At 36.4% G+C, this 14,987-nt stretch overlaps 1 protein-coding gene across 4 annotated transcripts in view; it reads left to right on the top strand.

Moving 5' to 3' along the window:
• Window positions 1-14,987, top strand: part of FBXL17 (F-box and leucine rich repeat protein 17) — a 503,490-nt gene that overhangs the window by 181,288 nt on the left and 307,215 nt on the right. For all 4 annotated transcript variants that reach the window (XM_028102730.2, XM_088023422.1, XM_028102729.2 and 1 more), the window contains one exon: window positions 7,423-7,553. In XM_028102730.2, coding sequence (XP_027958531.1) covers window positions 7,423-7,553 — 131 coding nt within the window. The remainder of the gene's footprint in view (window positions 1-7,422; window positions 7,554-14,987) is intronic.

The following is a 14,987-nucleotide window of genomic DNA, read 5'->3' as shown; positions in this document are numbered from 1 at the left end:
GATTTCAGCTAGCTGAAAGATTTCAGGAAATGGTGGGGGTAGACAGTGAAGGGCTTTGATAGGTAAGTTCTGGGATTCTTTTTTTGCAGTTGAAATATTTTTGTTTCCTGAAAGTTTCAGAGAAGGTGAGAGATATGGTCGAAGTTATTTAAGGAAGATTAATCTGGCTGGTAATGTGCCAAAAAGGAGTTAGAAGGGACAGCTCTGAGAAGCAGTGCAGTAAAGTGTGCTAGAAAGTAAAACAGGTTGTGAATAAAATGGCAAAAGATGTCAGATCTAGTAGGAGAATGGCAGAGTGAAACAGACCTTGGATTTGGAAATAATGCAAAGAGACAGCAGCCCAGTGTGATTAAGAAGGCAGTGGTTGGAAGGAATACATAGAGGAAGGTGTCAGAAAATTAACATGGTAGCTACTGTGGATATGACAGCATCCAAGACCCTGGGAGTCCTTTTGTCATGGTTAGAATTAGAAATTTTTATTGTCTGTACTGAGATCTCAGGCTTTTTGAAAGATTTCAGTTCTACCCTGAGGTTTCTGGTTCTATGAGGTGCTGCCCGATATCCTAAATGTGGCTTATCTAGCTCTTATTACGGTTTCTATACTCGAGCGCAAGCCTTAATAAAGCTGAGGTTCAGACCAAGGTGATGAGTAGAAGGGGTGCCCTTCATTCTCTGCCTTGTCCAACCAAGTTCTCTAAATGTAGATATCAGATCATGTCAAGGTGGAGAAGCCGTCCTGTGCCCATGGACAGAAATCCCCCAAATTGTGAGAGGTTGTTCTCAGTGTACCCAAAGAGCTGTGCTCATTACTTTAAAACTGCTCTCAATTCCGTCTCCCTTTCTTTTCTGTTCCCAGCAGTCTTAGTTTCTTCCCTTTTTTCCCCATACGAGACCTGTGCTACACCTCCCTTCCTTTATTACTTGTGTCCCCCTCCTTGTCCTTAAAAGGAGACTCTCCCCCAGGGAAACTGCCTTTCTCAGACCCTTCTGTCTCCCATGTGCCTCTGCTCTCTCCCATGATCTCCATCTTGGCAGGTGACAGGTATTTGGCAGATGAGTGTGTGGTGCTGATCTACATCCCCAGTAACCCTGTCATCAGCAAGGCAGCCTGTTTTAACCCTTGACTTTGCTCCCTACAGATGACACCTGATTGCTTCGAAACCCAGTCCCAATAAAACCAACATCTGCAGGACTGGCAAGAAGTAATTTAGGACTGGTTGGCATATGAACATATTTAACTATGCAGAAGTTTTTATTCTTCTTAAAAATTATCACCTCCAAACTAGCTTCACCTAAGTAAGTTGTCCTTGTTAGCCTGAAATGGTGGAACATCCTTGCTGCCTTTGCCAAGGTCCTGTGAGGCCTCTTATGTTGGTTCATCCACCATAGTCAATCTGCACAATTGAAGATTTTGTTTAATTTTTTACTTTTCCAGGGTCTTAAGAGAACTTGGAAGCCATTTGAGGTCTTTTTATAATCCTTCAAGACTCTGTTTCCTAGGTAACATTTTAGTGTCTCATTTTATACTTAAGTACATACATGGCTGTACCAATCATTGACTAATTTTAGTCTTTAACCTGAATTAGTTATAAATAATATTTTGTCTCGATAAAAGAAGAATTAACCTGAAAGTTGATTACCTGCAGTCTACATTCTGACTTGGGTTTCTTTTAAAATACCTTACTAAAGGTTTAAAAATTAGAGTGAAGCATTTAGGAAATCTTGATTGTAAGTCTTTGTTTATTCAGATCCTATGTGATTTGTATAACCCAAGACTACCAGTGAATTGATAAGGAAAGTAAGCTTAATTAAAATGTCAGTTTCCTAAATGTAATTGTTTGTTTCACACTATGAAGGATTAGTTTAGGGAGCTTTATAGGAAACCCTGGAGGGCGCTATTATGACATGCCTGTAGCAACGGAAGGAATGTGATGGATTTGACAGAGCTGTTTGTAGAGTTTTCAATAAAAATGCTGCGTCCCATAGAGGAGCTCAGTACATGTCTTGTAATAATGCTGGTTTCCAGGAATTTGCCTCCTGGAACTGCCTTTGGATACTGTCAGATTTCATGCTGAACTGGCCAAAGTAGTCATAGGGAAAGCCACATGAGCATAGTCAGTGACTGTCACCTGATCATAAAGTGAGCTTTAATTGAATCCAAGAGTAAAACACTCTTCAAGATGTCAGATTGCTACCTGTGAGAGCCAAAGTAAATCTGTTTCCTCATGTATGAGTTTGCGCTCCATTGGAAGAGTGAGAAATGTTCCATTTATGGATAGTAAACAGGGCAGTATCAGCCAAAAGTGGGCCAGTGTCATTTTCTGACCCACCTTGCATTGAAGAATGGGGCTGGATGCAGAATTTCTAAAAGTTAAAGAGTCAGTCAACTAGAATTAGAGTTTTTATTATATATAGATAGTTTTGGGAATTGTTACTTTTTGCTTTTCCATGAGTTGTAGCGGATGTCTTTGGATTTCCCCACAGCTGTAAGATAATTTAGATTTACTAACATCTCTCTCCCCATCATCTGAACTCTGATAAGTTATTCAAAACCATTTGGTCCTCAGTTATCTTTCCTAATGTGAGGGGACCGAAATGGCATAAACAATTTTAAATTTTCCTCCCTACAGAAATTTATTACAGCCTCCTTCTATGTCCTGGTTGATGAAGTGATTTTTTTTTTTATCGTGGTCAAATGTACATAACCTAGAGTTTACACTTTAAACATTTTTAAGTGTACTGTTCAGTGATATTAAGTACATTCACAGTGTTGTGATAAAGATAATTTACAGTGAAGGAAGCTAAGAGCTATGTAAGAATTCACATAGAAACTTTGTGTCAGAAGCTGTGCTAGCCCCCAAAATATACATGTGTAGGAAATATTTATGTGGCTGGGTAAAATTTTTATGATTTTGTGTCCTCCTAGTGACTATAATAAAGAATAATTGGAAAATAAAGTGATACTATGTATGTATTATACATGGCTATATTTGATAGTTCACATATGCATATGGGTACACATAGCAAAATTCATCCTTAACATTCATAGGCTTAATAGTCATGTTTCAGAGTATTTTCCAGCATCTCTAAGGTCCATTTTACATATTTCTGATTTTGTATAGTACAGATATGAGTAGGGCTGTACGGATATGAGTAGGTCTATGAGGACATAAGCCCAGCAAGCCATCCAGCACCTGCCACTCAAAGAGGCTATTTGGTTCTTTATGTGTTTCCAGATGAGTATATCTCTGACAGTAATAAAGACTTTTGGATGTTGACACCTAAAAAAGCTAGAAAAAGAACAAAGTCCAAAGCTAGTAGAAAGAGGGAACTAATAAAGATTAGAGCAAGGATAAATGAAATAGAGACCAAAAAAAAAAAAAAAAGAAGAAAATATCAATGAAACCAACATCTGGCTCATTGAAAAGATAAACAAAATCGACAAACCTTTAGTCAGACTCATCAAGAAAAAAAGAGAGGACTCAAAATCAGAAGCGAAGTAGGAAAAATCACAACTGACACTACAGAAAAACAAAAGATTCTAAGAGAATATTATGAAAAATTATATGCCAACAGATTAAACAACCTAGAAGACATGGATACATTTCTAGAAACATACAGTCCAAAACTGAATCAGGAAGAACTAGAAAAGTTGAACAGACTGATTACTAGTAATGAGATTGAATCAGTAATCAAAAAACTTGAATTCAGCCCTTAGTGTATAGATGCTTGCTGTCTCGGTTAGAAAGACTTTACGTGCTATTGTGGCCAGTTTCATATTTCATTTCTTAGCTATGTCTTTTTCTCTCCTCAGTTCTGCAGCATATACTGGGGAGCAGTGGGTAGTGACTCTGTAGGAGCGCTCTCTGTGTTGCTTCTTCCTATGTGAGCCGAGCTGGAAAAGAGGATTTGAGTGCTGCCCAGCAGACTCACTTCTCCAGAGCTGCTCTGTCCAGCGCTGTAGCCACTAGCCACACACAGATAGAAAAAGTAAATGTAAACTAAACAAAATGAAATAAGATAAAAATTCAGGTCCTCCCTCACACTGATCTCATCTGAAGTGCTCAGTAGCTGCATGTGACTAGTGGTTACCATATTGGACAGCAGAGGTATGGAACATTAGCATCATCAGAAAGTTCTCTGGGACAGTGCTGTTTTAGAGCATTTCTTTCCCTCTGGCCCAGTGGCAGGGGAGATTCCAGTGTCTTGTCTTATCTTGGGGTTGAAGCGCAACTAACTCTCGGGTGGAACTTGGCTGTCTCACTTCTCTGAGGCCTTTGGGTTGGATTACAACTGCAGGTCAGCTTCCTGCAGGACTAACCTGCTCCCTCTACAGAAGGATTTGAGGGTGGTGTAGAAAAGACTGGCCAGCCCTGGGTAAACTCCCTCACAGTGCTAGAAATGCCCTGTACTTGTTTTCTATTGCTGACATAAATTACTAGCTTAGAACAGCACAAATTTATTATCCCACAGTTCCATAAGTCAGAAGTGCAACACAGGGCTCATCAGGCTAAAATCAAGGTGTTAGCTTGGTTGTGTTCCCTTCTGGAAGCTCGAGGGGATAGTCTGTTTTCTTGCTTCTTCAGGTTTTTGATGGAATTCAGTTCTTTAAGGTTGTACATCTGAAGTCCCTATTTTTTTTAAGATTATTTATTTATTTATTTGGCAGAGAGAGAGAGGGAGCACAAGCAGGGGGAGCAGCAGGCAGAGGGAGAGGGAGAAGGAGGCTCTTTGCTGATCAGGGAGCCCGACGTGGGACTCGATTCCAGAACCCTTAATGAAGGCAGACGCTTAATGACTGAGCCATCCAGGCACCCTGAAGTCCCTATTTTTTTTACTAGCTTTCAGCTCAGGGCTGTTACAGTTTCTAGAGGATGCCCACATTCCTTAGCTCCTTGCTCTTTGTCTCCATACTCAAAGCCAATCAAGGCAGGTTGAATCCTTTTCACAATTCACATGTCTCTTGCATCTTCTTCCATTACATCCCTCTGACTTAGCTGGGAAAGGTTGTCTGCCCATAAAGCCCAATAATTAGATTAGGACTACCCTGTTAATCCAGGATAATCTCTCAATCTCAGAATCCATAACTTTATTTTATTTTTTTCTAATATTTTATTTATTTATTTGTCAGAGAGAGAGAGAAAGAGAGGCAGGCAGAGGGAGATGCAGACTCCCTACTGAGCAAGGAGCCCAATTCAGGACCCAATCCTAGGACCCTGGGATCGTTACCTGAGCCAAAGGCAGGCGCTTAACTGACTGAGCCACCCAGGCGTCCTGGGAATCCATAACTTTTTACATCTGCGAAGTCTGGTTTGCATATAAGTAACCTGTTAGGGCATAGTCATATTTGGAAGGGGTGTTACTTGGTTTGCCACTTGCCTCCAGATTAATTCTTTGCATGTTACTAAGCAAAAATAGCTTATTTGAAGAAGATAATTGCCATCTTTGTGTAAATAGTATTAGTAATTTTCTTTGGAGACTAAACATCAGGGGAAGAGAGGAAGCTTCAGGAAAGAAGAGAAAATAGAGAAATGGAGGAGGTGATACCTGGAGAAAATCTTTTCTTTTTTTTTCAAATTTTTATTTAAACTCTGGTTAGTTAACATATAGTGTAATATTGGTTTCAGGAGTAGAATTTAGTGATTCATCACTTATATATAACACCCAGTGCTCATAACAAGTGCCCTCCTGAATTCCCATCACCCATTTAGCCTGTCCCCCTCCCACCTCCCCTCTAGAAACCCTCAGTTTGTTCTCTGTAGTTACAAGTCTCTTATGGTTTGCCTCCCTCTCCTTTTTTCCCCCTTCCCTTATGTTCATCTGTTTTGTTTCTTAAATTCCATGTATGAGTGAAGTCATATGGTATTTGTCTTTCTCTGACTGATTTATCTCACTTAGCATAATCTACTCTAGCTCCATCCATGTCATTGCAAGATTTCATTCTTTTTGTTGGATGAGTAATACTCCATTGTGTATATATGACACCTCTTCTTTATTCATTCATCAGTTGATGGACATTTGGGCTCTTTCCATAATTTGGCTATTGTTGATAATGCTGCTGTCAACATTGGGGTGCATGTACCCCTTTGAATCAGTATTTTTGTATCCTTTGGGTAAATACTTAGTAGTGCAATTACTGGGTCATAGGGCAGTTCTATTTGAGGAATGTTTTCCAGAGTGGCTGCACCAGTTTGCATTCCCACCAACAGTGTAAGAGGGTTCCCCTTTCTCCACATCTTCGCTAACACCTGTTGTTTCTTGTGTTTTTGATTTTAGCCATTCTGACAGGTGTGCAGTGGTATCATGGTTTTGATTTGTATTTCCCTGATGATGGGTAATGTTGAGCATCTTTTCATGTGTCTGTTAGCCATCTGAGTGTCTTGGAAAAATGTCTATTCATGTCTTCTGCCCATTTCTTAACTGGATTATTTGTTTTTTGGATGTCGAGTTTGATAAGTTCCTTGTAGATTTTGGATACTAACCCTTTATCAGCCATGTCATTTGCAAATACCTTCTCCCTTTCCATAGATTGCCTTTTAGTTTTGTTGATTGTTTGCAGAAGCTTTTTATCATGATGAAGTCCCAATAGTTCATTTTTGCTTTTGTTTCGCTCGCTTCCAGCAGCATGTCTAGTAAGAAGTTGCTACAGCTGAGGTCAAAGAGGTTCTTCTGTAGGATATTGATGGTTTCCTGTCTCACATTTAGGTCTTTCATTCTTTTTGAGTTTATTTTTGTGTATGGTGTAAGAAAGTGGTCCAGTTCCATTCTTCTGCATGTATCTGTCCAGTTTTCCCACTACCATTTGTTGAAGAGACTTTTTTTTTTTTTCCATTGGCTATTCATTCCTGCTTTGTCGAAGATTAGTTGACCATATAGTTGTGGGTGAAAATCTTTACTGCTTAAACAACATTTTATATTGCTTTCCACATGGTGAAACACACCACCTGTAATAGTTCAATTTGGAGTACATTGATAAAATATCATCAGGGTATCTCTGAATTAACCACTTACTTGTATCTCATCTTTTAAAAAGTGAGAAAACCTATACGAAAGTGGCATTATAATCATGAAGATAAATATCCGAAATTGAACAATGTTAGAATAATCTTATCAAACTGTAGGTACTTAATGTAATATATTTAACAGCCCCCCCCCCACCTATTAGGTCGCTAACTTTTGGATTTTCATGAAACATTAATAAAATCTGTTTGATTTTAATGTTTATTGCCATTCATATATTTACCATAGATGTCTGCATTCATTTCTAATTTAGTATGTAAAATATTATATGAATGAGTTTAATTAGATATTATCTATTTTGAATATTGCATGGTGATAGTCTACTTTGTAATAAACTATATAATTTTTGAGAATGAATATAACATTTACCTTTCTCATCTTTCATTTTATTTATCTCATTAGCTACGAAATCTTTCCAGCTTGGACCTACGTCATATCACTGAACTGGATAATGAAACCGTGATGGAAATTGTCAAGAGGTGCAAAAATCTTAGCTCTCTCAATCTCTGTCTGAACTGGATCATAAATGACAGGTAACCATTGTAACATCTTAAAAACACTTTTCCAGAAGGAAACCTGTGTTCCATTGACCAAATACTAATTATCATTATGACAAGGCATGTTAATTTTAGAAAATTTAATGTAGCCATGCCTTTTAAAATAGATATGTTTAAGATTTGAAAACCATCTAGCTGTATACTTTTCATCCATCCATTGCTCATATTTCTGACAAGGTTTTATGCACTTTGATTCAAATGTTTGCCTAAACAGCGATAACAACAGTAGTCTATTGAATTTTTCTTTGTCACCCAACCAGGTATATTGCTTATTTGTCACTTTACTATTTTTGCAACTTTGTGGTTGATTTGCTGTTCACTTGTCAAGAAAAATGATTCTAAGAAACCATTTCAAACATGAGATGCATCAAGATCCTTTCTAAAGGATGATATTTTGTTCTTTGTATCAATATAGTTTGTTTTGGAAATGGAAGTCATATGATAGACAGTTTAACATATAGCGTAAAAATGTGTAAAATGGATAGTTTTCTTCTTATAAACAGTGATGAACCCATTTTTCTTTGAAATATTGCATGTAAGAAAAAAGATGAAAGAACCCTTGAGAGTAGACTTCTTTATAATGAAAACAAGCACAGAGTAGCACTATTTCGGTACTGTCGATTAACTGAGGTGGGTTCTGAAATATAGGCATGAGACAAGATGCTTGCACGGGGACTTTTAGGGGTAAGTGTTTTCTTTTTGAAGATAAGCCCCCCAAAATATTTTGCTTTCAAAATAGAAAGTACTATTTCAGCTAAAATTAGAACCTATTTAGATTTAAAGATTTTTCATAAATAGGAGCAATGATTTATTAAGTTTGTGTCAGATAATGCTTTAAATTTAAAATAGTTTCCCCCTCCTCTTTTAGTTTCCTTTTGGACTTAAGATGAAAGCTATATGGACTCCATTTTCTCCAATTATGTTTAAGTTCTAGTGACATTTTCTTAACTTACCCCACGTGACTCTTATGATTATATGATAGCCTTTGACTTGACTCTTTCTTAGTAAAATTTTTCTTGAAAAACTTTCTAATCTAGTCATATGGTCATCATTTATAAAAGGTGTTTATTGGCTTTGAGTAATAGTCATATAAAGTACATTGACAAAATCTACAGAGAATTGATAAAAGTTAAAAAAATAAAATTTTTCTCTATAGTCAACATTCTTCTACAGTTGATTAGATGACAACTTAAAATAATCTTTTAAGTGTTTTGTAACATCTAATAAGATAAAGTGCATAAGGAAACATTATCCTATGGTGTTTTGCATTACTTTAATATTGAGATGAACCGCTTAGTAATGTATCAAATTAAAAGGAAAAAACTGTTTCTCCAACAAAATGAGTAAGAAAATGATTGCCTTTTATTCCACAATAGTTTTCTGTGTACTTGACATATGTAGAAGAATCAGTAATTAGAGAATACAGGGGTAAATAAGAAGCGGTCCATATATGATTAGAAGGGTTTTCTTCTAAGAAGTAAACATTTTGCTTAGGTTTATATCATTTAAATAGAGATATTTAGGGATTTCTAATCTTCTAGCTCTTCAAATGCTTGTTTAGTCATAAGTATTTATAAATGAGAAAGTGGGCAGCCCTCACTTTGTCTTTCCTTCCCTTTGTTAGGCGTCGTGTATTCAAAGCTCTTGCTATTTTGATAATTTTTTCCTACTTAACTCTGATGGTTATTTGGTATTTGATCCTAAATATATATACTGTAGAGATTTATTTGCAAGGAATCAAAGTGTATTTTTATGTTTTTAATGGAAAAGTTTGGATTAATTGAGAAAACATGCATTTTAATGAGGCTGAGCAGTAGAGTTTTAAAAATCAGACTCTTTTAGGTTTTAATTACACTCCTTGCACTTATCCTATGTACTGTTAATAGAAGTTTCAAACATTAAAACCCACTTTGCAGTATCATCTAAATTACTCATCTCATTGTTCTTGCCATACTCTATCACTAAGCTAAGTAATATTTGTAATTATATTGGTATAAATCTAGGACTTCCCGTCAGACTTAATTATAATTTCAGCACTTAGCTGAGATGGGTTAGTCACCTTTCATATAGAGGGCACTGGAATGCACTAATGCATTTAGCCTATCAATTAGCGGGTTTTACATTTGTTCGTTATTCTTATCCTCTAGTAAATCAGGAAGCATTTATTAACCCCCTACCAAATACTTGGTACTGTGTCTCAGACTCTAGGACACTGAGTCCCTCCTGTTCTCAAAGGTGCTTTCTTGAGGTGACATAAGACTTAATGAGTGAGAGAATAGTGAGCCTTGGAAGGATAGAGGGGAGGAAAGTAACCTTTATTGCCCAGGTAATTGATAGGCACTTTACATGTGTTCTCTTTTAATCCTTTCAACATCTTTTGTTTAGTGGAAGGTCATACTATTCCTATTAAATGCAGACCATTTGTATGACTTTTCTTTGGCTTTGCCAACCGATGTGTTTTTCCATCATTGCTGCCTTAAAAACTGGGGGAGGACAAACGAGAAAAAGCAAATGGTGGTTGATGGGTCACTTTTTGATTTCATAGTTGGGATTCACACATAACTAACATTTCTATGTAAAATTCTTAGTTTTTAAAAGTAATATCATTATTCTTTCTTTCATAGTAAAAGTATAAGAGAAACCTTAGATGTTATTTTATACATTGCACATATGAAAGGGATCAATGTTTAATGCTGCTGGCTTTGAGAAAGAATTCCTTGCACGAAGATACACTTTGATAGTCAGATCTTTAGATATAAGACTTATCTTGGACTTTAAAAGTTCTTATCTGTAAACTTTCTTTTGAAGTTCAAAATTTTAAAATATGTAGTAATTGAAGGTCTTTAGTATTACGCTCTTGGTATCTTTTAGCATTTTGTGGTTCTTGAAGTGATGTGTCTAAGACATGCTGTTCTTTATCTTTGTTTTTCTAAAAGCATGTTTTGTGTTTAGAGTTAAACAGCGTGATATTTTCTTGTATTCAGAAGGATGGTCTAGTAGTCATTTGACATTTACCATTGCTTTTGAATACAAATAAAATCCAAGGGGTTTATGAACAGAGGACACTGACTATTTCTATCAGTGACTTAAATTAAACATCTGGTTGTTACATCTCCTCTACTGTCTCTGACTCTAAGTTTATTGAAATGTTTATTTGTCTTTGATATAAATCTTTTGTTATTTCACATCCAATTTGGTCTTCATCATTTTTGTATGTTTGGCACAGAGTTAGCCTGCTTTGGATGTAACAAGCTGATAATGTGAAAAACTGAATGGTTCTGAACATCTTTAGTGATAGACGTATAACGGCTCTTTTGTTCTTTTTTGCCAAGAAGAATTAAATGAAATCTAATAGATCTTTACAAAAGCTATTTAAAAATTTTTAATTGGCGATCAAAGAAGGAATTAATTTTTCAGTTTTTAACATTAGTCCTGAGAAAAGTTGGATCACATGATCTACATACCCATTATCAAGTATATGATCCATTCATTAACTGTTGATGCTTGCTAATGAATCAGGATAACAATATAAGAGAAATGAAAATTTCTCTAGCATTCATCAGCTAATGTTACAAAACATAACAAATACCAGGCTGGTTGTTAAAATAGGTTATGTTGCCAACTAGTCGAACTTCCCTAGCTAGCGATTTATTCTTTGAATTTGCAGTAAAAAAAAAAAAATCGAATATTAAACTTGTTGAACATCAATAACTAAGGACAATTTCTTTAAAGAGTTAATTTTGTTGTGTGAATCCTATATGTATGTCAAGAGAGCTATTACATCAGTGGACATTCTAAAATTTGGAAAATTATAAATCTTAAACTGTTATGACCAGTTTCTTCCAAATATAAAATAGCATTTATAATATGTTGCCATTTCACTTTATATGTACTGGTGTTTGGAATAATAACTATGGGTATTTTCTCTTAAAATAAAGCTTTTTGATAAGACCAGTTGAAGTTGCAAACGTGTGGGCTACGGCTGAGTCCTGTCCGTGAAGCTGTTTTGGTTGGCCTATAGAATATTTAAAAGTTGAGATAGTTGCGAACACTTTAAAAATTGGAATAGTTTGCATAAAATTCTGAAGTTGGGCTTCCTCTTGGAGAAGTTGCAGATCTAGCAACACTGGACTCCCGTTCTTTCCAGGATGAGGAATAGGCTGTTCTCTCTGGCCATTCTCCAGTCCTTCATCATTCCTACTGGGCATGATACATTCTTTTGTATTATCTGTCTATTCCCAGTTGACAGACTGAATTCTCCTTTACCAAAATCAAGAATGTAGAGTTTTGTTTTGGAGTCTGATAAAATATATTGGAGTTCTCTTTAAATGGAGTCTGATAAAATATATTAACAGATGGAGTCTTTAAATGGAGTCTGATAAAATATATTAACAGATAATAGTTAATTGGTCTACCTACGTTAGTTCTTCATTATTTTAGATATCAGAACTTTGGCCAATGGGTGGAAGTTACAACAAGAGACAGAATTCAGCTTAAAATGAATTAAAAACTTTATTTTCATCCACTGCCATCCAAAATGGACACCTCCACTTAGTTTTCAAACAAGAGTGTTATCCAAAAGTCTTCTGAATTACAAAGAGAGCTGCTGGTTTATAAACTTCCCTCCAACTTCAAGGCTGTGATTTAAAATTATTTATTTATTTATTTATTTATTTAAAGATTTTTATTTATTTATTTGACAGAGAGAGAGACACACAGCGAGAGAGGGAACACAAGCAGGGGGAGTGGGGAAGGGAGAAGCAGGCTTTCCGCAGAGCAGGAAGCCGGGTGCGGGGCTCAATTCCAGGACCCTGGGATCATGACCTGAGCAGAAGGCAGACGCTTAACGAGCCACCCAGATGCCCCTAAAATTATTTATTTTAAAATGAATTTATTTCCAGTGTGCAGTATTTGACTCATGATTTCTTTGTTGATAGCATTAAGAAAAATCTTAACACTATTCTTTCTCTTTTCTTCTTCTGTGTATAACCCTTCCTAGTCTTTTAGGTGTACTTGGGTTGAAGTGGTAGAATGACAGATTACTCCACCACCCCTTTCAGGGAGACTGACAGTGCCCTGGCTCATGGAAAACTCAATGAGGCTTTCTATAAAGATTTTTCTAACTCCCTTGATCTTCTCTGGATGTTTATTCTGTTTCTTCTTTCAAATTTCCGTTGATTCAATAAAAAACGGTGACATTTAGAAATAAAGTTCAGAGAGGATTTGAGCAGGTGTTGGTGATATAAACTATTTGCTGAGTGCCCATTGTGTTTTATTTCCAAGAATTGTTTTGTGAACATATGCTATATATTGTATTTATAAGTGTTCGAGGACTGGGCAGATAATCTACCGTCTTCCTGTGAATGTCATGTCACAGTGGACTTAGAATTTTATTTCATTTCAATCCCCTAATATTACTTAATTCTCCTAGAGACTGAGGTTTAAAGATTGCCCAAGGGGGACAAACCTATCCATTAAATCCAGCAGGCATAGTTGAATTTGAGTTTGAGAATATTTTGTTTTCTATTAAAGTTAAGTGGTCTGGAGGAGAGGAATACTTTTCACCTTGGAGTATTGAGTGTGGAGTTTGAACAATTTTCTCTAATAAAAGTCTGAAAACTTGGACATCAAGAGGCGGCAAAAATAACACTGGCTTTGGAAGCAGCTCCGTGGTGGTGTTTATAGCAGCACTGTCCTGCCTGTGTAGAACGGGGAGAAGTCTGTCTGCATGCTTTTGGTACCTAATAATGTGGCTGGGCTGGTCAGCTGGAGCTTTTGTAAAACTGAGTTCTAGCTTATTCTTGTAATCTACTGCATAATTTTATACTTTATGTGATATTTATTTATATCTTTGCAAAAAGAGTAAGAAAGATTTTATTGAGTTCTGAGGGAATTATAGAGACAGGGTGGAGTCTTTCTGTGCTAGTGACACTTGTTTAAGCTTGGCATATTTTTTGACACTCTTTTTTTTATTTACAATTACTTGTAAGACCATCCCTGGAAGAATAATATGGTATTAGAGTAACTACTATTCAGGTTCTCAAACCATCTGTAAAAATATGTCTTCTGCATCTTTCTACAGAAGGACCCTCTCTTTAAAACTATGATTGGTTCTAGGGGCGTCTGGCTGGCTCAGTTGTTCGAGCATGCGACCCTCAATCTTGAGGTTGTAAGTTCAAGCACCCTGTTGGGCATAGAGCCCACTAAACCAACCAACCAACCAACCAATCCCTAATTGGTTCTTATAATAGTAGAGAGGTCAGAGAGTATAATATTTTCTCTCTTTTGTTTTTTGGACTAAGGATCATAACAATAGCTAATAATAGCTATATCATTTATTATAATCTGTGCCATACATTGTGCTAAGTGTCTACACACATTATTTCATTTAGTCTTTACAACAACCTTGAGGAAAAAATTAACCCCATTTTCAAATGAAAGAATTAAGGTCCAGGGAGGTTAGGTAGCTCACAAGTATTTACTGGTGGAATCAAGACTGGAACCTATTTTAATATGTCTTCAAAGTCTGAGCTCTAACCACGAAGGGCTCATCTTCTCTCAGTACCTTATTCTACCTCAGACCTGGAATGACCTAATATCTTGATTTGCTCATGTCATTTCTGGTCTATTCTTGTTATTTTGAAATTCTGTCAGGTTTGGTATTTGTGCTGGGCTGTTCTCTTCTGTGCTCCAAAGTGTCCTGGTCTGGGCGATAAATTACATGGTCATCCTGCCTCAGGCATCAGACTATGCTTGATCATCCTAAACATCATTAGAATGTTACCTTCTCTTTTCCCAGTGGGATACCTGATAGGTGACAAGTTTTGGATATCTTACATAGAGTTGTAGATTTTCAAAATAGCTAATTTTGTAATGAAAAGCAATTTTTCCCCAACCACCCCAATTGTAAATACTCTTCATTTCTTACTAAGTTCCTTGAGGAAAAGTAGAAAGTCTTGCCCAGTTTTGTGTCTTGTACCATGCCTGGTTCATAGTTGGTATCCAAAAGAATTTCACAAATGATCTTTGAATAGGCATTTATTTAAGCATATGATGACACACATTTATTTTTTAATTATTATTTTAAATTTAAATTCAAGTTAGTTAATATATAGTGTATTATTAGTTTCCGGGGTAGAATTTAGTGTTTCATCAGTTGCATATAACACCCAGTGCTCATTACAAGTACCCTCCTTAATGCCCATCACCCAATTACTCCATCCCCCCACCCATCTCCCCTCCAGCAACCCCCAGTTTGTTTCCTATAGTTAAGACTATTTTATGGTTTGCCTCTCTCTGTTTTCCTCTTATTTTATTCTTCCTCCCCTTCCCCTCTGTGCATCATTTTTGTTCCTTAAATTCCACATATGAGTGAAATTATATGATATTTGTCTTTCTGACACAGATTTA

The sequence above is a fragment of the Eumetopias jubatus genome, unplaced genomic scaffold, assembly GCF_037043125.1.
Source record: "Eumetopias jubatus isolate StellerSeaLion01/CBP00866 unplaced genomic scaffold, mEumJub1_p1.0 scaffold_5, whole genome shotgun sequence".
NCBI lineage: Eukaryota > Metazoa > Chordata > Mammalia > Carnivora > Otariidae > Eumetopias > Eumetopias jubatus.
The sequence above is the reverse complement of the archived record's forward strand: the minus strand, read 5'-3'. Positions and strand labels throughout refer to the sequence as shown.